The 22,738-nt window shown below is 42.1% G+C and overlaps 1 protein-coding gene across 1 annotated transcript in view; it reads right to left on the reverse strand.

Annotated features, from left to right (window-relative positions):
- LOC108673145 overlaps positions 1-22,738 on the reverse strand; it is a 67,494-nt gene that overhangs the window by 13,295 nt on the left and 31,461 nt on the right. The window contains exons 6-7 of the mRNA XM_018160930.2: positions 16,356-16,556; positions 15,246-15,420 (exon numbers count right to left, since the gene is read on the reverse strand). Of these exons, the coding sequence (XP_018016419.2) occupies positions 15,246-15,420; positions 16,356-16,556 (376 nt within the window). The remainder of the gene's footprint in view (positions 1-15,245; positions 15,421-16,355; positions 16,557-22,738) is intronic.

Consider the following 22,738-nt stretch of genomic DNA (forward strand, 5'->3'; position numbering starts at 1 on the left):
AAAGCTTGTTAATTTAGAGCCGACTGGGCGCTCCTCAATAGCTGGAATACTGTTCAAGTCCTCTTCAGTGAATACGCTACTGAAAAAATGATCAAGTACGTTGGCTTTGCCCTCATCAGAGGATATCTTTCGCTGATCTACTTTCAAATCAGAAATACCGTCCTTCATCTTGCACTTCGAGCTAGCGTATAAAAAGAAGGCTTTCGGGTTCGTTTTTGCATTTTTAGCAATACTTTTTTCGAGGGTTTTTACAGCGGTGCGACAGTTTTCTTTAGCTTGATTTCGAGCTCTTGCGTATAGGTTATAGTCAGCATCGCTACGAGTCTGTAAATAACGCTGGTATGCTCCTTCTTCTTCGCTGGTATGCTTCCTTCAGCTAAACGAAGCTCGTCTGTGTCAGACAACACGCTCATTGTAGGATGCATGGATCAACCCGCTGGCAAGGTCCCATCTGAGTTTTATATTGAATAAGTAAGAAGTTTTCTTGAATAACTTAGAACATTTGGAACATTTTTCACGTGAAAAATAATTCAAATTTATTAAATTATCACGATAATGTGAGTCTTATGCACGCTCACGTAATAACTAAAGGCTTCACATTAGCACCGTTGCCGTGCAGCTATTTATGAAGATATCGACATAACTTGTAGTGTTCCCATCAGGTTTTCTGGCTTGATTGCGGCAAGGGTCAAGACTGTGAGTCTGAGATTTTTTACAATAAATTCAAGTGATTCAAATTTACTTATTTTTCATTTAAATTGTGGGATGAAATTTTTAACTATAATTAAAATAAAACTAATCCCTGAAATTTTAAACTCGTGGGATGCTCACGTGTATGCATATATCAAATGGTAGTCTCAAGTGTATATGAATAGCACGTCATTAATGTTTAGCAAGCATATACGTACAATAAGCATGAGCCTTAAACGTTAAAGGTCCTACGCTGCATTGTGCATTGTTAGCAACAATCTACCCAAGGGAATCAAATAACGTCAATCGTAAACTCAATCACTATCATCGTAAGTCAATATAAATTCGATTCGGGAATTTAACTTGCTGATACAGAATACAACCATAAAGAAAACGTGCTTGCAAGACAATACTCCTGAATTACTTGATTTAGTGTCAATCTACAAAAGTAGAACCAAATTTATCGGTATAAGCATAAAATATCATCACCATTGCAGTCAATAAACTATCGATATTTGGGGGGGAGTAAGTTTGCACTCATGTCTCGTTTTAAGTCGCCAATTTAGTGGATGCGTTGAGACAACAACAGAACAATACGAGCGCTGCTCAGGCAAATGGTAGTATAGGTCGATAAGGCGGATAAATGCTGCCACGGATACAAATGAATCAGTTATCTTATCGAACCTCAAAGTGTATTTTTCTGTTCACTTCAGGTATTTTAGTGTTGTGCTCGTGCTGATACGGCTAGCACTTTTGGTTCGCTTTATGTGACGGCCTCGGAATCTTTACATGGCGGCCTTGGAATCTCTACATGGCGGCCTTGGAATCTTTAACGTGGCGGCCTTGGAATCCCAAGCATGCACGTGGCTCAGCACGTCATGGGAGGGGCGGCAGGAAGTAAACAAGGAGGAGCTGCGTAAAATTGAAAGTTGCGGCTGAGCTATAAAGAGCGACAAACTCGGCCGCTTGGCCACACTAATAATAGTTGCCGTGATCGATCACGTCAAATTCAAGCAGGTTTAGTGCTCATGGAATACGCGCAGCAATATTTCAATTTGTGCAATGTCGGAACATGCGCAGCAACGTTACACATAACATAACAATTTCCGCGACAAGCAGGAAAAAATTACAGAAATTTAAGATGAAATCTCACAGCTTCAGAGTGGTAAATTCTGCACCAATTTGGCACGAAGTAATTTGCAATAACATACATACAAGCAGCTTAATGAGGGAAGTACTGCAGTCTTGCAGCACCGCATAGTATTATACAATTATCAGTAAGAAAAAATAATGCAAATACATACTACAATAAGTTTTGGTTGAGATTGTTGATTGCGATATCATTCAGTTAAGACTTCATAGCACAAAAATATGTATTGCTATGAAATTAGTTTATTTCACTGATTTCATTGTATTATTGATACCATGACTTGAATTGCTCAGCACTTGACTTCTTTGCGCAATCAACAACGAAAAGAAAATTCAACTAAAACGTGAATTTTTCGTGCGTGTGTGGAGAGATGGCGGTATATTTGTATTGATCTCGGTGCTTGTGGCGGCAGACTGAGGGTCTATCGACCAGCTGCATCCAGACATGTAACAGGTGGTGACCACCACTGCACTGCACCAGCTGTGCTGGCACCGATCCAGCGGGGCAGAGCAAGAACTGGATGCTGGATCTTAAGGCTTCACGCGCATATTTTTAAAGTATGTATCAAAACACCCTTCCTAAATCATAGAACATCACACGACGAAACCGCGGCTCGGCATACTCACGCAGCGTGTTAACTACAAAAGCAACCTAGTTACCGGTCATGTGTTGCAAGAACCTCCAAGTTTTTACCTTCAAAACATGATGCACACCCGCGTAAAGCTGACGACACTCGGGTATATATAGAGAGAGAGAGCTGAGACACGTATATATAGAGATGTGCTTGACTGTTTTGTGAATCAATACAACAACGAGGTAGGCAGCACACTCACTCCAATACTTCCGCTCGCGTTCACCATCAAGTTTACAAAAAAAAAAAAACAAAGAATGAAGTGCAAGGATTACTACGTGATGCTACCTTGGACTAAATGCCTCACGTTTAACGAAGAGTCGGAATCGATCCACGACAGCGAAGAGCTGTGAAGACTTGCGCGACATTATACCCGAGTAAAGCATGTAAAGTCGTGGTATAACTATTTCCCTGAAGAGCGCTAACAGTTCTAAAACAATACGGATGGCATTAAAGATTTCCTCGGATAAGTCCTATAATGTGAGAAGTATGAGCGCACGTGTAATTCCTTTAGAAGTGAAAATTTACTTTGAGCTTGTTGTAGGTTATTATTTTCACACTTGTCCGGTCATATGGCATCGCAAGGATGTGCGCTGTTGCTTTGGAACCAATATATTTACCCGGACGTTTTTTGAGTTATGGCTCTTTATGGCTTGTAATGGCTTTACATAATAATCAACTTTTGAAAATATACAAATCATATCAAATTATGCATCTTGATGCACAATCTCAAATTAAAGAAGATTACAACTAATTGCCAGGATCAATCGTTCTCGTAGGTACCGCAGCTATGGTTTCTTATTATGATCTGACATGTTAACTGAAATCATGTAATATAGGAATCGCTCATAAGAATGTGGAGACGACATCACGATGGCGTGATGGATCAAGAAGCGGATAAGCGAGCCTTTGTACTCAAGTTCCCTCCCAGCTCGTGCCGTCACGGACGCTGTTCGGTCAGAGTATATCTGAGTTCAACTGGTGCTGGTTTAGATAACAAGTGTAATACAACATATGAATTAGTTATTTGCATCATTAAGGTGTAATTCAGCGTAGATAAGAAAGAAGCACCGTTTGGATACGAACTAAAGGCTTGTTGAGACTAGCGACAGAGCACATGTCAAGACTGCAACGTCAGGAGTTGAGGGAATGTGTCCAATACATAAAGCAATTGTACCTTCAATAAAGTCACAGGCGGCGTTTCGTCGGCCAATTCATGCTAGGCTGGAACAACTCACACCTGGTTTATACTAGGAGGTATAAACGATATTATAAACAAGGCGGTATCAAGCAAAAGCCGTGAGCAGATCTATTGGTGCTTAAGTTGCTGAACCAAATTGAGCGATGAACACTCTACTCGTCCGAACTTCCTTTGGTGATGAACACATAAACCTGAGTACAGCGCTCACGCTACAGGTATATAGCGCTCACGCTGCTGGTACAGCGCTCACGCTGCTGGTACAGCGCTCACGCTGCTGGTACTGCGCTCACGCTGCTGGTACTGCGCTCACGCTGCTGGTACAGCGCTCACGCTGCTGGTACAGCGCTCACGCTGCTGGTACAGCGCTCACGCTGCTGGTACAGCGCTCACGCTGCTGGTATAGCGCTCACGCTGCTAGTACAGCGCTCACGCTACAGGTTCGGCGCTCACGCTACATGTACGGCGCTCACGCTACAGGTACAGCGTTCATGCTACAGGTACAGGAGCTGCCCCCCCCGCCGTACAAGAGGTGACGGACTTACCTTCAATGGAGCGTGGGTCGCCCGTCAAGCAGGAGGCGCCGAGGCAACATTCAAACTTTTCTCCTTCCACCAAATTAGTGAGGATTGCCTCCTCGTCCTCCTCCCCTTTCTGTTCTTCTTTCTCCTTGTGTTGAGCGTCTTCGTTTCCCGCAGTTTTCTCCTGCTGTTCGGGAGTTTTAGGCTCGGCTTCGTCACTCTTTTGGACTGGAGCTGCGGGGCTGCTATCTTGGGACTTATCTTTAGAGGCCGCGGCGGCAGCGCCCTCTGGCGCAGGGTCTTCGCCTTTAGACTCAAACGTCATGGTGGTCATTTTCTGTTCAATTACTACTGATCCCATAATCGCTTTTGTTTATTTCTTCTATCAAGGCGGGTGCTTATAAGTGAGCGCAATCAAGACCTTTCTGTTCAATTTGTTTTGCTTTAATTCACTATCTTAGAAATATGCAAAACTGTGCTTTGTAGAAGCTCTACAAGGGTTTTGTGTTAGTATAATATCAACAAATTCAGACATTCAATTCTTCACCACTGAAATGCAACTTCTAAACCAACGCCAACAATAACTTTGCTTTCCACGCGACAAGAAGAGAATGTTTCTGAGCAGATAAATCCTTCTTCGCCCAGGATGCTTTCTCAAACAAACAATAAGTTTTAATCCGTCGTCCAGAGTGAAACACAACACCGACAGCGCCGAGACAGCGAGGCTTTGGTTGCTGCACTTAAGCTGTGTCGGTCAGACGGCAGGTCGCTTACAGACGGCAGGTCGCTTACAGACAGCAGGCAAGCATAAATGGTAGATCGGCTACCAAGCATAAATGGTAGGTCGGCTACCAAGCACAAATGGTAGGTCGGCTACCAAGCACAAATGGTAGGTCGGCTAACAAGCACAAATGGTAGGTCGGCTAACAAGCACAAATGGCAGGTCGGCTACCAAGCACAAATGGTGGGTCGGCTACCAAGCACAAATGGCGGGTCGGCTACCAAGCACGCGCTGACCTTTCAGCCGCAGCCCAATATGGGACATCTCAGTACTTATATAGTCTCATTGGCTGCCATATCCTAATCCAGCCTTGCCTGCCACGGTTCATGAATTGAGTAGCACGTCTCGAGTTCTTCATTAACTAATGCTATATGGAAAATTTAATTCCAGAACGTGAATCCTTAATTTTTCGTCGTCTGAACATTAAACCTGGTCAGGATCTCTCACCGCCGGACACTCATGACCTTTGATTATTATTTAGATGCACACAAGCAAGCCTGTTAGCCGAAAAAATAACTTGCATACCGAATAAGAGAAGTAAGAACGATTGATCATTTAATGCCTTTCCTTGCTTCAAACTGTAGATGCGCAGAGCGTAACTACGGAGGTCAACCAGTCTGGCGAGCTGAGCTCAAGGGTCTTGTATGCACAAGACCTCCATTGATGAGTCAGAAAAGATATATCGAATTATAGATCAGCACAATTCGGTCGATACGAACTGATGTGGATAAGAAGAATGGCAATTTGTTGTCCCAGCTCTGCGATATTCTACACTGACAATATTACAAAATAAAAAGAGTATGAATGACAATAGTGACCATTTAATTGATATTCAGCGACCTGTGAAGATATGGACCGATAGATTAACTGCCATTGAAATCAACAACAACAACTTCGTAGGCTCACCACAATTATTCTGCTTTCAGAACTAATGTTTTGCCCTCAAAAATGATTTCATTCTCACTTAAAAATTGCAGGAAACTCACTCGCGGCAGCCTGCTTTATATATCTGCTGCTCGCCACCACCTGCAGCGTGGACAAGTGCATATCAACTGACCATCGACGCATACATTCATTTCATGGATAACTTAAGAAGAAAACTGGTGTTTGCTGACGCGTTGTCGAGTCGCTTGGAACTGAGAGCAATGAGTTCGCGATCAATGAGACGGTCGAGTTCATCGTGACTGTCACGGTACGATGTGTTACACGGTAAAATCTCGGCAGTTACACGGCACACCGTGCACCTCTCTATATACGCAGCACATCTTGTACACATATCTTTTACACACATCACACACGAACACAGCATAAAATCGCATTGCACACATGACAAAAAATTTGTATCGTGTCCAGAGCCTTTCCCGACTATTGTGTGTAATACATAATTATAACAGGAGACATGCATACTAGGACATGAACTGGCCAGTGACTGAGAAGCGAGTGTTTACTTGGTCACGCTGTAAGACGCAAGAGTCAAAAATATAGAGAGAAAACCTCTGCTTAAAATATATAGGTAATTTTACTTGACTGCACAATAAATGGCTGCGACCCTTAGCAACCCTCTCTTCTTGCACACTGTATTGGAAAGTAATTCTTGAAGAAACACGCATTTCATTTTATAATTTTGAACTAATATAGTCACCAGCATTAAGACTAATTGCAAAGCTCGACAAAAAATTTGTTTCAATTTATTTCTTCAGTTCACCTTGCTCGAAATATGTTAAATAATTAAATACTAAATGATTGACAGATTATCATGTACTGAAACTTATACACAATGTAAGTTTTTGTAATTTTTGTGGAAAGAATAAGCATTGATTTATTACTAGTACGTGGGAAAAGGCAGATGATTTTCTTTATGCACGACTCTTGTCTTCTTCCTGCATTTTACGAATATGAAATACACTCTGGCACAATTGATGATTTTACGGAAGAAAAATTGCGGGGAATTAAAAAACTTTTTCAAGTTTCCACCCAAACTTGAGGCACGGTCACTAGGTTCCAGGGTTCATGTCGACCGAGACGACACATCCTTACTCCACCGCGGGTCCGGGCGGACTGAGCCTGACATGTTCTGCAACATCTTCTTTGCCTTGACAACCTCGAGGTCAAATTTGAAGCCATATTCACAGCACAGTTAATATTCAATAGAATGTTCATCCCTCAGTAGAGGCTTTTATTGCATGGAACAGCACGTTTCAGCCCAAGCTACCTTAGCGTTTGTTTGTCTTAATTGGGGCTCCAACTCAAGTACGCAAAGTGACGCACCCGCTCAAAGTGACGTTATCACGCGGCAGTACAAATATCCCGGATTCAAAATTCGTGGCAAAAATTAAAGATGAGTACCATTAGCATTTCAGCGACCATCGCTCTGAGAAGTTATAAAGTATGAAACAATTAAACAAGCAAAGCGACCCTTAAATTAAATATCAGCGCCAGAGGAAAATTTTTCTTCATGAAATCGTTAGAATGAACTAAATAGGAAACATTAAATTTTCGAACCACTTTTTTTAAACTAAATAAAGGATTACCTAGAACCTGCAAGAAAGTTCATAGCCGTGCAGCGCGTCTTACAGTAAAATAGCACGCCATGAGAGTCAAATATTGCTGCAGCTCACATGGCACTGCATGTAAAGGACCTCTGCATTATTCAGGACCTCTCATTAAAATACTGGGGTAAAAACGCGGAAATGAATTGAAGTGCTGGGGGGGAAGGGGCTGGCCAGCCGACGACAGAGTCAGGGTCCGTACTAATATTAAAAAAAAATAAATTACTTTTCCATGACTCTCCATGACCATCAATATTATTTTCCTAGACTCGTATATGACAGGTTTAGCATGACTGAAAGACTATAAACCTTGCATATTCTATCATCTCCTAGAGTTGATAAATAGCAAATGTGTAAATGCATAGAGCAGGCAGACACAGAGGAACATAAATGACACAAATCTGAAAATCAAGCCCTCACCGGTATTATTATGAATTTAATAGTGTCAAATAACAAATATTGAGTAATGCACACAAGATTGTACATGACAATGTCAATAAAGTTCAGAACGCTCTTTAAATAAAGATTACCAAGAGGTGCGGAAAGGAAATGGTTCGTAAGCGTTGCCTTGAAAGAGGCGTTACGGGGTATCTGGGAAAAGATCTTAGCTTTGATCATCAATGAAGTTCAGTATGTCAAGTTACAAGAAAGAGAATAGGATAAATTTGAACCAAAGGCTACCACCACTACACAATCATGCTCGTAAGAAACTAGTTCTTGCATTGAACATGAGGCACACCAGTGTTAGAACACTTGAAACAGTCGACTGCGTTTTATTAACATAACATAACATAGTGATGTCGGCGCTGAAGTGTAGGCCTGATGTGGCCTGTCGCCGATTCTTTTCCTTTTCGTGCCTGTTCATAGATCTAAAATCGTGTCATTTGACCAGATTTTTTCATGACTGACGATAGTTTGAAGTAGCTACTAGACTTCCACCGGGTTCGATAAGGAGCTAGGCATTTCGAATCTGAACATATATTTTTCCATAGCTTTATCTAGTCTGTTCTTGAACGCGTTCATACTTGGAGCGCTAACGATGTCATCGGGGAGGCTGTTCCACATGTCGGTGATTCGAAGCGAACGACGTTTCCAAACTCTAGACTCGGGCGTACGACGGCAACAAACAACTGCTTCATCGTTTCTGCATCTAGGAACTCGTATGAGCGTCTGATTAGTGTCTGATTAGTGTATTAAACTGTTGATCCCTCTGAATAAGAAACTTGACCACGAGATTTGGAGATCGGATAATAATTTGTGAGTTCCTCATGAATACTGGAACACTACTACTGGGGTATGTATTAATAGTTTCGATGGCATCCACCCATAGACATGAACATATATCATGACCGCGCATGTATAATTCAGGGTACGGGGTGACATTCATGGCATATATGTTTAAAGAAAGCAACCGAGATACATGCTCTGGCGACACGATATGCAGCCACGCACACAGAGTCATATTAAGCGCCGCCATGGAGCAAATATAGCGCACGTTTGTCTCCAAATTGGAGCAAATTACAAGAGATTACGGATCCTATTAAGGGTTAAAGAAAGGCCACAGCAGCATCAGCAAGGCCAGACATGCGAGCGTGTCACTCAAACGCTGGCACGAACACGGCAGAAATTGTGCGATGTCGTGAGACTGACAAGTGCTGCGGTGACTAGTCTTGTATTATGACTAGTCTTATATTATGACTGGTCTGCTGCATCATTGCCAGACTTGATGTCTGCTATGTCTTCTCACTTCGAGTCACCGACATGTGGAACAGCCTCCCTGATAGCATCGTTGACGCTCCGAGTATGAACGCCTTCAAGAACAGACTAGACGAAGCTATGCAGGAGCTGTCTCTTATACACATCTAGATGTGTATAAGAGACAGGTGATGAGCTGTGTGATGAGCTGTGTGATGAGCTGTGTGATGAGCTGTGTGATGAGCTGTGTGATGAGCTGTGTGATGAGCTGTGTGATGAGCTGTGTGATGAGCTGTGTCACGAGCTGTGTGACGAGCTGTGTGATGAGCTGTGTGATGAGCTGTGTGACGAGCTGTGTGATGAGCTGTGTGATGAGCTGTGTGATGAGCTGTGTGATGAGCTGTGTGACGAGCTGTGTGACGAGCTGTGTGATGAGCTGTGTGATGAGCTGTGTGACGAGCTGTGTGATGAGCTGTTAAGCTCATCATATCGCGAGTTTAGTTCACTGCCCAAGAGGGGCCGCGGACGGTCATATTGGCCGAGGCTTGAGGGCCAAGGCGAGAAAATTGAAAGTTTGACGATAGAAAGAAATTTTTTGATGCTGGGTGTGACGAATGCTAAATGCAAGCAGTGAAGAAATATTCTATCACATCCTAACTTACATCGTCACAATACTTTTTTCTGGATTCAATAATTTACATTTCAAAATGTAAGGTAATCTATTTATTTGTTTGTTATTTTATTCAAGTTGTGATTCTCTTTCGCAAATTTGTCCCTACTCGGCCAAAGAAACACTTTCTACATAACAATATTTCTACATAACAACTGATCATGTGATTTAATCTCTGGCCGTGAAATTTTTCAATGGCATTCCAGCATGCGGATCATTTACAGACTGTGGACCGCGGCAAGCGACCACAGGAAAACCTCGGCGCCACCGCGCGCTGAACTTGCGCGGTGAGCGCCGCCTCTAGCGGCGCTTCCGCGTCCAACGTACGTATGCCGCGGACCTATAGTGAGTGGCGTGCGGTGCGAGGAACGGGAAGTGGGGTGAGCTTAGTGCGGGGCAAGGGGTGTGCAGAGGGGCAGGTCAATGGGTGTGCAGAGGGGCAGGTCAAGGGGTGCACAGAGGGGCAGGTCAAGGGGCGTGCAGAGAGGCAGGTCAAGAGGTGTGCAGAGAGGCAGGTCAAGGGGTGTGCAGAGGGGCAGGTCAAGGGGTGTGCAGAGGGGCAGGTCAAAGGGTGTGCAGAGGGGCAGGTCAAGAGGTGTGCAGAGGGGCAGGTCAAGGGGTGTACAGAGTGCAGGTCAAGGGGTGTGCAGAGGAGCGGGCCAAAGGGTGTGCAAAGGGGCAGGTTAATGGGTGCACAGCGTGTCAGGTCACAAGATGCCTTCCGTGGAAGGTCACAAGATGCCCTGTGTGGCAGGTCACAAGAGGCACAGCATGGAAGGTCACAATATTAACTAAGTGGCAGGAGACGCATCACTCGGCGTAACAAGATTATGTGGTAACGTCCAAATTAAAGCCTTTATACACTGGAACAAAGTAAAGGGCCATCCTCATAAGAGCAGTTTCCAAGCTACAAAACTTGGTCCATTCCTTAATATTGATACTTTTCATGTTCAAGGTAACTAAACACCCGAAGCATGAGCCGAACTTGTTTCAGGTGACATTTCGAAGGATGTTGCGCGGCTGCGGAAAGTCGTTCAGCGCGCAACTACCGAGGCACAAAACCACAAAAATTGCAACTTTCGCTCTAATAAGTCGACAATGCACGCCCGCGAGGCGCAAACTGCTCACGGAAGAACATTTTTGACGTGCATGATCGCCAGGCTTGCTGGGAAAGTCGGTAGCGCTAGGCACTTACAGGAACTGATAGTAAGGAAGTGCACACCACTAGCATCGTCATGATCAGCGGGACCTGAGGCGAGAGCTGGTAAGGCATGTTACAAGCCATCAATAGAACCAATAACATTCCAGCAGATTAGTTCAGGCATAATAAAACACAGGTTGATAACGTTCTAACCCACTTGCTGTGATATTTTGTGGCGTTATGTGTCACTACAACACACGGCAGCTAAGCCGGTCAAATCGTTTGGTGAGCTTAGAAGTTGTCGAACGGTAAACTCGTCTCTAACAGATAACCTGTTCAAATTTCCTTTCAATTCACTTATCATCAGAGTTTATTTCGACTCAGTACAGGAAACAATGCAAAACAAAGTAAACACTCAAATTCTTTCAAAATTTGCAAATTATTTACCGAAAATCCGTCAAAAAATCTTATTCTGAGAGTGAACAATGAGTGGTGAGTCACCGCGGGAGCGCCGCTCGCGTGCGCCGAAATTTGCCAGAGCACGCGAGATGTCGCCTCACATGCAGGGGTGCTCCATAGAGTGTGCTCCATGGAGTGGTGTGCTCCATGCAGTGGTGTGCTCCATGGAGTGGTGTACTCCATGCAGTGGTGTGCTCCATGCAGTGGTGTGCTCCATGCAGTGGTGTGCTCCATGCAGTGGTGTACTCCATGGAGTGGTGTGACCCATGCAGTGGTGTGCTCCATGCAGTGGTGTGCTCCATGCAGTGGTGTGCTCCATGCAGTGGTGTGCTGCATGCAGTGGTGTGCTCCATGCAGTAGTGTGCTCCATGCAGTGGTGTGCTCCATGCAGTGGTGTGCTCCATGCAGTGGTGTGCTTCATGCAGTGGTGCGCTCCATGCAGTGGTGTGCTGCATGCAGTGGTGTGCTCCATGCAGTCGTGTGCTCCATGCAGTCATGTACTGCATGCAGTGGTGTGCTCCATGCAGTGGTGTGCTCCATGCAGCGGTGTGCTCCATGCAGCGGTGTGCTCCATGCAGTGGTGTGCTCCATGCAGTGGTGTGCTCCAAGCAGTGGTGTGCTCCAAGCAGTGGTGTGCTCCAAGCAGTGGTGTGCTCCAAGCAGTGGGGCTGGGGCGCTACGTGTGGAGTAAAAGTAGGTGTACTGTGCTCCAATTCGTGGCTTGAAACCCCAGCAACAACAGAAGCTAATCTTATCACTCGATCTTTAAAGAAATTCAAGTAGCACTACAGTAGTGCCACTACTCAACAAGTTCAACACACGTAGTAAAAACTACCTGTAGTTTGTACTACTACAGGTGTATTACACTATTACTACTACCTGATCTGTTACTACAAAGCAGCACAGATCAAAAAGCCATAACACATTCACAAAACCGTAAACTACACATAGCCATCACGCATTCAGATTCATAATTAATAATAAGTCCTTACGATTTACTGGGTCGTTTTTAGTCAGAGTTTGGTGCAGCGATTATGAACAATTTAGAGCCACCGTTTAATCGTTTTCTGTTCGCACATTGCTTTCGCTGAAGAAAACATTTATTGGGTAGACTTCTATTTTAATCCATGAAAGCGCCTCCCTTCACGTCGGGATTCTATCATCCTGATTCAGAAATAATTTATACCAAAATTTACCTTATAAGTTAAAATACATTGAATTAATTTTCCTCTTGATATAAATAAGGTATTAATTTCTTCCATTAATTTCTTACTTTAATAATTTTGTGAGTTTTATGTCAGTTATGAACAATATACAGTATTTACTTTCGATTTTTTTACTTTGATACAAAAAATTACGATGTATGACTAATGAATCTCCCGCAAACCGATTAATGATAGACTACATCGACTGATAAACGAGTAATACGTCCCAACAACACAAGATCGGGGACATATTTAGGGTTTATATGTTTCATGGGCAGGGTGGCCCAGTGGTTAAAGTTTCAGAGTACCAAGATTGGCGCAGAGAGGCGCGGGTTCGATCCCAGCTCTGTGCGACAGTTTCTGGTCAGAATCGGCGAGGAGGCCGGGCGGTTAAGCACAGCAGAACTGTAGCTGTGAGTTGCGAGTTCGAGACCGCAAAATGCTGTGGATGTTCTGCGATGCTAAGAATCGGCGACAGGCCTACGGCCTAATAACGCTGAAACCGCTATTATTATTATTATTATTATAAATATTAGGATGCTTCTTAAAAGTATCATGTAAGAAATAGGAAGTGATATAACGTTTCAAGTTAACTATTAAGAGAGCGGCTATAGTTGCTGCACCAGCGATCCCGCTGCAGCTTTGCACTAACTGCGTCAATTGCAGACATTATAGAGTAACGCGTACCCGGAGCTTTAGAATAATGTAATAAAACTATTGAAAAATGGTATAATTTCAGAATAACGTAAAAATAATTAATTTATTGTTACTGTATACGGCGTGACGAAGATTAATAATTTATTTGATATTTGTTGGGAAATTTTGCTGTTCAACAATTTTTAAGGTGTTTCGTTCTTGTTTATCATTCTTGAACATATCTGCTTCAAAGTGGTCAAGTATTTAAATCTCGGCTGGCAAGACGATAGTTTACAAATTTAAATAATAAATGCGAACGACCAGCGGGAAAATTACGATATATTTAAGATAAAAACGTCCTACAAATAACTAATTTTCTTGAAAGTTTGTTGCGCGATACAAAGAAGCAGAGAAGCAGTTGCCACAGCAACGCTAGTGAGGGGATGCAAGGAGTAAGAATAGAACAAAGCTTGCACGCCGCCCCACAACTGACCTAGGCGCAGTCTAAACCTGGCAGTGCCTGTTTAGTCTTACCCAACTGAATTTAACAATTTTACAATAAGACAGGGAAACTTGAATGTCCTTGTCTACAAGACTGTCAAAGTATCCCCGCTTGACGCGTCTTAAGGACGACAACATTTTATTGTCTCCCCGACAGTTTGACAAAAATTAAAATTTTCGGTACATTAATCCCTCATATGAAAGTATCCATTAATTAAAGTGAATTAAATAAATGCATGGTTATGTTAGAAGAGCAGAAAGGGAACATTCCGCGGCTGAAGTAATAAATATAATAGAGCAAAGCAAAGCAAAAATAAAGCAAAGTAATGGCAAAACGGTGAAACAAGTGGTGTGATATACCATTGCCAATACCGGCCTTTAAAAGCTTACGAAGTGATGTCCTTGTTAAAGCAAATTGTTTCACTACGTTGGGGTAGTTCCGGCAACATATTCTTAAGGCAATAAATTACGAAGATCAAGTGGGCAAGTCACTTGGCAAGTAATTATAATACAACGGGAAAACGATCCCAGGATGCATTCGCATTCAGAATTGCACTTCCGAGAATTCCGTTTCGATGTACTGCGAGACCAGCAGTTAATACGATGCGTTGATACAATAGTTATTACTGTAAAGAATAACAGCTAGCAATGCAGTGCACTGCACCATCAGTTGCTACTGCTGTGGTGCACAGCAACCGTCACCTAGCCTCATCCTCTACTTCTCACTGCACGCAAACTAATAAGCAAGAAAATTTCGAATTTCCAAAACTGATTACACTTCACTAACATTGTCGTCAATAAAAAGAATAACATAACCACTTTTTGTACGTTGCGTGATATAATGCATAATTTTGATCAATTAAAACTGATAAGTTTAAATGTTTTTGTTCGGATGTGGTAAGAATGGCTGTTTTATTGGTTCAATAGTATGACAGTCATTGTAAAAAAACACCCAACAATGCCAATTACTTACCATGATGGTGCGCTTTAGAAGACCGCGGACAAAATAAACAATTCTTATTGTAGATTCAATTGAACAAAACATCATAAGTTAAAGAAATTTAGCTCGTTAATATACGAACAATAGATTAACACACCAATTCATATAACTCCTAAATCTTTCGGCCCATTTTTGCCTAAAAGTAGCAAGACTGTGTTAAGATTTCGAGCGAGAACATTTGTTAAGATTTCGAGCGAAAACATTTGTTAAGATTTCGAGTGAGAACATTTGTTAAGATTTCGAGTGAGAACTTTTGTTAAGATTTCGAGTGAGAACTTTTGTTTAGATTTCGAGTGAGAACATTTGTTAAGATTTCGAGTGAGAACTTTTGTTTAGATTTCGAGTGAGAACATTTGTTAAGATTTCGAGCGAGAACATTTGTTAAGATTTCGTGTGAGAACATAGAGGCTTGTCTTACCTGCTCTGAAGATCTCGCCGCAGCCGTCGCAGCGCGTGGCGAACTGCGAGTCGTAGCAAGGACCGCAGTATATCTTCTCCATCTTGCTGCCGAACTGCTTGTCTACCAGAGACACCTGACACTTCTGGCACAAGAAGCACTTCTCGTGCCAGTGTTTGTCCTTGTATGACAAATCCTGTTATGGAATAACGAAATGAATCAAATCGGGTTAATGATTCCACCATTAGTTCCTTTTTAAAAAAATCCTGGAACAAAATAACTAAAATCCTTAGATTTTAAATCCTTTACGACAAATCCAGTTACAAAAGAACGAAATGGATCAAATCTTGTGATTACTGGTCTCGGTATCCGTCATTGTGCAACAGAGATGGAGAGATATCGAAAACAATTTCTACGTCCTGACGTTTCAACGTTTCAGGAATCAGTTCAAGCTAATGAGAATCTTGCATCTTGCATTAACATGCCACAAAGAAACTTAAAAGGGAATAAATGTTGTTGAAATTGAAGCAAATCATAATCATCCGGTACCGAATTTTCGACTAACCTACTAAAAGCAATCAAAAATTTAAAAATGCTAACTGGTTCACCAGCCAGGAATACCTTAGCGTAATATCGTACAATTGACGTTAGTTGACGATGGAGTCTTTAGCAAAACGTATAACGCAAAAACATGGGAACGTCTAGAGGCCAAGTACTTTCCGTAATATTGTAATTAAAAGTTTTGAGAATTAAATAGTTAAGTCGTACAGCTTGGATTCATAAATGAGTTTGGACCTTTTATGAGCCATCTAGCAGACTTGGGGAAAACGAGAATCTCTATCACAATTTTGGCCTCCGCCAATGAGTTGATGCCCTTATTAAATTGCTTGCTGGGCTTTAACATCCGTAGCTCCTACTTGAAATACATGAATTTTTGGTCCAAAGATTTTCTTACTTATGCCTTCCTCGTCCATTAGCTCTTTGGAAACGAAACAAGCGACAGTAAAAAATGTAGGGGTTGAAAGCGCTCTGATCCAGTGATCTGAAAATTTACAGCTACTTGGACCTATAAATTAATTTCGTAGCAGACCCACACCAAGAATCTGGATCCAAAAAGCAGTGGGTGCTCACCTTCGAGTCGATGCCGATGACCTGGTTGCAGTCATCGCAGGTGTTGGCGAAGACGGCCTCATAGCACTTGGTGCAGTATGGATGGTCATCCTTGAGCACGTAGCGCTGGCCCGTTAAGCTCTCGTCGCACTGCCAGCAGCAGAAGTGCTCGGTGTGCCAGTCCTTCGACATCGCCTTCGTGTACTCGCCGCTGAAAATGAGCTGCAACAACACGAGAGAAAAATATTACAAAATGCACTGGGGAATTTGGAGGAGAGAGTCGAGAAATATATCGCTGTTTGAAAAAAATTCTTGGAAGAAATTGCCTCGAGCTGCAAAATAAATAGCAGTTACTCGGTAGAGTTATGAATAAAATTAATAATTCATGAGTAGAAAGAAGAAAAAATTATTTCGAAGACCGTTTTTACAGTTTTATGTAACGGATATGAAGATGATTTTAAATTTGAGAGACATGGTACGAAGGCTGGGTATACATCCTTCTAAACTGCTTATAGGTTAACAGTTTTTAATCAATATTAATGATGGAACAGACTTCTGCATTCCTGAGCGACGATCGAGTTGAGCTGCGTCCATCAGGTGCCCCATGTATCCTATATACAATAATTCGCTTCTGCAGGAGAAGACGAGCATTCCGGTTATTTAATAAACTATAGAAATGCATACAAACTTAGCCGCACTGCCAGTCGCTTGAAAACTTGCCGTCTTCAAATCGAATAAAATGAAGGAATATCACTTGGTTATGTCAACTATAAAGATGACACGAATGTTGTCTTCTGTCCAACACATTAGATGTTTAATAAAGCGTTGCTCTTTATTTTAAATAATTATTACATTACCTAATTATCAAAATACATCGACTACACGGAAAAAACGAACGAGGTTGCCTAAATCAGCAGGGAAATATACCACGATCATTAAAATTCGGCCGTATAACTTCCTGTTTGTGCTTTGTTCTTCCTTCGACTCCTAATCAATGGGCCAGAATAATATCGGCAACCATCCGGCACTGACGGGATGCGGGAGATTTGCACGTGAGTTTGAAACACTGCGGTGTGTATGTGGATCTATCGACACTCCATTTAGTCCATGTAATCAAATATTCATAGATATCTCTAAATGGACAAACATTCTAAAGATCTATGACTAAGTATCCGTCTCTGAAGAGATCGCTCTAGAAAGATTAATATTTATAAATATGATGCAAGATGTGGGTCTACACATGCAGAAATGGGTCTACACATGCAGAAGTGGGTCTACACATGCAGAAGTGGGTCTACACATGCAGAAGTGGGTCTACACATGCAGAAATGGGTCTACACATGCAGATGTGTGTCTCCGCATGCAGAAGTGGGTCTCCACATATGCATAAGTGGGTCTACACATGCAGAAGTGTGTCTACACATGCAGAAGTGGGTTTACACATACAGAAGTGTGTCTACACATGCAGAAGTGAGTCTACACATGCAGAAGTGGGTCTACAAACGCAGAAGTGGGTCTACACATGCAGAAGTGGGTCTACACATGCAGAAGTGGGTCTACACATGGAGAAGCGGGTCTACACATGGAGAAGTGGGTCTACACATGCAGAAGTGGGTCTCCACATGCAGATGTGGGTCTACACATGCAGAAGTGGGTCTACACATGCAGAAGTGGGTCTACACATGCAGAAATGAGTCCACACATGCAGATGTGTGTCTCCACACAATGCGTGTGCATGGATGAGTGTTCACTGATCACCCAAGCTTGCTCGGCTGCAGCGCCACAACGAGGCTCTGTGCGCGCGCTGGTCTCATCCCGCACTCCTCTCGTGCTTCACTTGACCTTCCTACACGAGGATCAGTTAGAATAGAATAGAATAGAATAGAATAGAATAGAATAGAATAGAAAGAATAGAATACAATAAAATAGAATAGAATAGAATAGAAGTGTCGGCACTGAAGAAATAGGCCCATGGCCTGTTGCCGATTCTTGTTCATAGAATATAATAGAAGTGTCGGCACTGAAGAAATAGGCCCATGGCCTGTTGCCGATTCTTGAACTTTTCGTGACTTGATTTACAAGGGATCCGGCGTTTGGAACCCGATCTTTCTATAGCTGACGATTAGTTAATCCTCATGCTAATGGTTTTCCTAACTTTATTGCGTGGCAGTTGAGGTTTTGGAATGTGAAATCTTCTTGCGTTGAGCATCTCCTCTGTGATTAAATTTTTAAAATGTTTGGTTCGATTTCATTTCTAGTTGAGAGCTCATGTTTTTTCCTCTTGAACTATCAGTGAGCATTTGTCCAGCAGCGCTTTCAGATATTGCGGACGGTGGCTGATCTCGATTCCACAGCGTCACGTATCTTAAGTGTACAGAGTGTCGTCACGCATATCTAAAGTGTACAGAGTGTCGTCACACGTATCTAAAGTGTGCAGTGTCATCACACGTATCTAAAGTATACATAGTGTCATCATACGTATCTGAAGTGTACAGTGTCATCACACGTATCTAAAGTGTACATAGTGTCATCACACGTATATAAAGTGTACAGAGTGTCATCACACGTATCTAAAGTGTACATAGTGTCATCACGCGTATCCTGAGGCACACAAATCGTCATCACGCGTATCCTGAGGCACACAAATCGTCATCACGCGTATCCTGAGGCACACAAATCGTCATCACGCGTATCCTGAGGAGCGCAAACATGGCATCAACGTTACACGACACGCAGCGTCTCAAGTGTTCAAAAGAGAAGGAGCAAAATGCACCAAATGTGAATACCAAGTTCATTGTGATGCATCACTGCATGTTTATACTGACCTGAGACAGTGTATCCTGATACCCAGTAGGGGACAGTGTATACCGATACCCAGTAGGGGACAGTGTATACCGATACCCAGTAGAGGACAGTGTATACTGATACCCAGTATAGGACAGTGTATACTGATAGTGTATACTGATACCCAGTAGAAGACAGAGTATACTGATACCCAGTAGGGGACAGTGTTTACTGACGCGATCAGTAGAGGGTAATATATACTGACCTGGTCAGTGTGGGGCGGTAGGGGCCAGGCTGCCCTCGCTAAAATGATGGGCCGAATGAATAACTCAGAGACAATTTTGTGAAATAACAAATTCGTAACGAAAATTCAAATGAAAGCAGAAACTAAAGCCAAAGTCAAATGAAAATTAACCTCAGAAGTCACACCGAAAAAGAAATGTTAAGGCTAAGTTTTCAGAATATAAATAGCATTTAATCAATGAGTAAAAATTTTCGTATATTTTCAATTATAATTCATGAATTACTGCATTTCAAAATGAAGAATCATTTGATTAAAAAAATCGCTAACAAAACGTGATTTTTTTGGATCTGCGATTCCCGTTCCGTAAATACAACACACTAACCGCTTTCGCAACACTTCTACACTGGCATACATCTTAATGTTCTGTATTATTAAGAGGCAAAATTTGAGGTTTTAGTCAACTATGTTATTAGTTCAAATGTCGCTACAAAGAAAATTAATTACGACTGTAGGCTAGTGAAATGGCGGCTTGCTTCTTATAACTATTGGCACAAACGCGCACTAGTATGACGATTGTTTATAACGCATGTGAGGGCGCTGTAAGAATACGTGCACTGGCGAACACATGCAAGCAGAGGGTGGTGAGTGGTGAGTGGTGAGTGGTGAGTGATGAGTAGGGAGTTATGAGTGGTGATTGGTGAGTGGTGAATGATGAGTGGTGAGTGGTGAGTAGAGAGTGATGAGTAGGGAGTGATGAGTGGTGAGTGATGAGTGATGAGTGGTGAGTGATGAGCGATGAGTGGTGAGTGATGAGTAGGGAGTGATGAGTAGTGAGTGATGAGTGGTGAGTGATGAGTGGTGAGTGATGAGTGGTGAGTGATGAGTGGTGAGTGATGAGTGGTGAGTAGAGAGTGANGATGAGTAGAGAGTGATGAGTAGAGAGTGATGAGTAGAGAGTGATGAGTAGAGAGTGATGAGTAGAGAGTGATGAGTAGAGAGTGATGAGTAGTGAGTGATAAGTAGTGAGTGATGACAACATCAACTAGTCGACAAGTCAGTGACGTTGGTGCACGGTCTCAACAATCCTGACCCGAGTGAAGGTGTCGCATTGTATCCAACATATGAACAAGCAAGCTTATGGACCCATGCATTATAGACCTTCTGTATCTACGTACTGATAGTAAGGATCTAAAATTTTGATAATCATGCCTAAAAGTAGGTGTGAAAATATTCATAAGGTTAGCAGGTTAAATATTTTAGCACCTTGATCACTTTTCTGCTATTAAATTTGCTGCGCAATCAGCGCTCACATTCGTACTTACAGCGAGTTCGGATGAACACCATAATCATTAAAGTGGTTAAATGGTCTAATGAGATATGAATGGTCTCGTAAATTATGAGTTATGTATAATATCTAAAGTCTAATGAGTGATGAATGACACGAATGGTCTAGTAAGTTATGCTTGGAAATACAGAGTTATAACGAGTTAACTTATTGCACGTTGCAGAAAGCTTTGATAATATATTTTCAAAATTTCATTCAAAAATTGATCTTGCTCATTCAACATTAAATAATATGACATGAACTATTTCGATATTCTTGTGAAATGGTGTAATGCTCTAGTTTATTTAAAATCGGATTATAAATGTATCAATAAATTTTCCGATCAGCTCGGTGGCCAGATTATCTAAAGCCTCGATTATTTCCGAGTATTTTCATTCCCAATTTCTACTAAATCTGTAACGGGTTCGTATTTCGGTGAACAACAGCAAGCCTCAAGTAAACTTACAACGTCAATAAACTTATAACGAATAACGAACATATCAACATGAGAGTAAATCCCTACCTCCTGAATTCACAAACAAGGGGATGGGTGAATGATGATTCAAATTTATCTCGCCGCGGGTTAAAGAGCTTTTCTTTCATTATAATAAAGTAAATAAAATTATTCTTTTTTCTAATTAAATGTAGCAGACTCAAAGGTAATATTTGTTCAGATCAACCGAGTTGCAGCAGACACTAGGATAAAATTCTATACTGGTTTCCTTCTATAGAACTGGCAAAACGATTTATTAAAAATCTAGAAATCCAGTTACTGTGGTAAACTATAATTTTTCCTTTGATTCTCTGTCAAATTATGCAGTTATGATGCGGTAATGAAAACTACAAAGACATTTTGATTTCCTTGTGTATACTGATGAAGAAGTATGGCAAGATATTGTATACGAGAATCTGCTTGATCTTCAAGAACTACATGCTAATTTATATAATATGTTCGCAATTTGAGGTATGAAATCTAACAAAATCAACGTACAGATTATTTGCAGTTAAGTTATATGCTAAGCTTTCGACGGCAAACGAAGATAATCAAGCAAGCCAATGTTCTCATATTTGGTCTTTCTATAGTTGTTTATGTATCATCGCTCTAGTTGACCGGCATGATTGCGCGTGTGTCGTAAGGTTGTGCATGATTGCGCGTATGTCGTAAGATTGTGCATGATTGCGCGTGTGTCGTAAGATTGTGCATGATTGCGCGTGTGTCGTAAGATTGCGCATGATTGCGCGTGTGTCGTAAGATTGTGAATGATTGCACGTGTGTCGTAAGATTGAGCATGATTGCGCGTATGTCGTAAGATTGCGCATGATTGCGCGTGTGTCGTAAGATTGCGCGTGTATCGTAAGATTTCGCATGATTGCACGTGTGTCTCACACCATAAATTCAAAGGAAGTTTGATTTGAGTGATTCGCTATATAAGTAGTCCGTAAGTGGTCTCGAGCTGCCGTCGTGCAAGCGGAGAGCCATCTTTAGGCAAGTGCGAGATATCTTAGCAATGAACCAGCTAATACAACTCATGTTAACGTAACAAATTCCTTTCATGATTTAATATCAGTAAAATGAATGTGCACGAGCATTAAATTTTAATGTACGCGCACGAACTTCGGTGACCGATAGCCAATGAATGAGAAATTATAAATAAGGAAAAAAATAATCTCATTGTTGAAAATAACAATAATAATACGTGCACCAGCCGTTATTAAAATAATTTGGAAAAACGCGCACGAATGATAGAATGAGGTCTAGAAAATATAACGAAATGGTTCGCATGCGAAATGGGAGAAAAAATGGATATAAAAGAATAAATGAATATAAAATAAATAATGGGGCGCGAGGGCAGCCACGCCCCTACCCGATGCTGCTCCTCTTGCCGGTGGTCGAGGTCTCGATGACGGTGGTGACTTCGGTCTCGCCAGGATACCCAGACGACTCGGTCGCCTCGGTGGTCGTAATCACCCGCTTGGTGATTTTCTTAGTGCCCACTTTCTTAATGCCCGTCGACATCTTGCTTCACTTTTGCACTAAACTTGCGACGAGAG

This window comes from Hyalella azteca, unplaced genomic scaffold (assembly GCF_000764305.2).
Source record: "Hyalella azteca isolate HAZT.00-mixed unplaced genomic scaffold, Hazt_2.0.2 contig7398, whole genome shotgun sequence".
NCBI lineage: Eukaryota > Metazoa > Arthropoda > Malacostraca > Amphipoda > Hyalellidae > Hyalella > Hyalella azteca.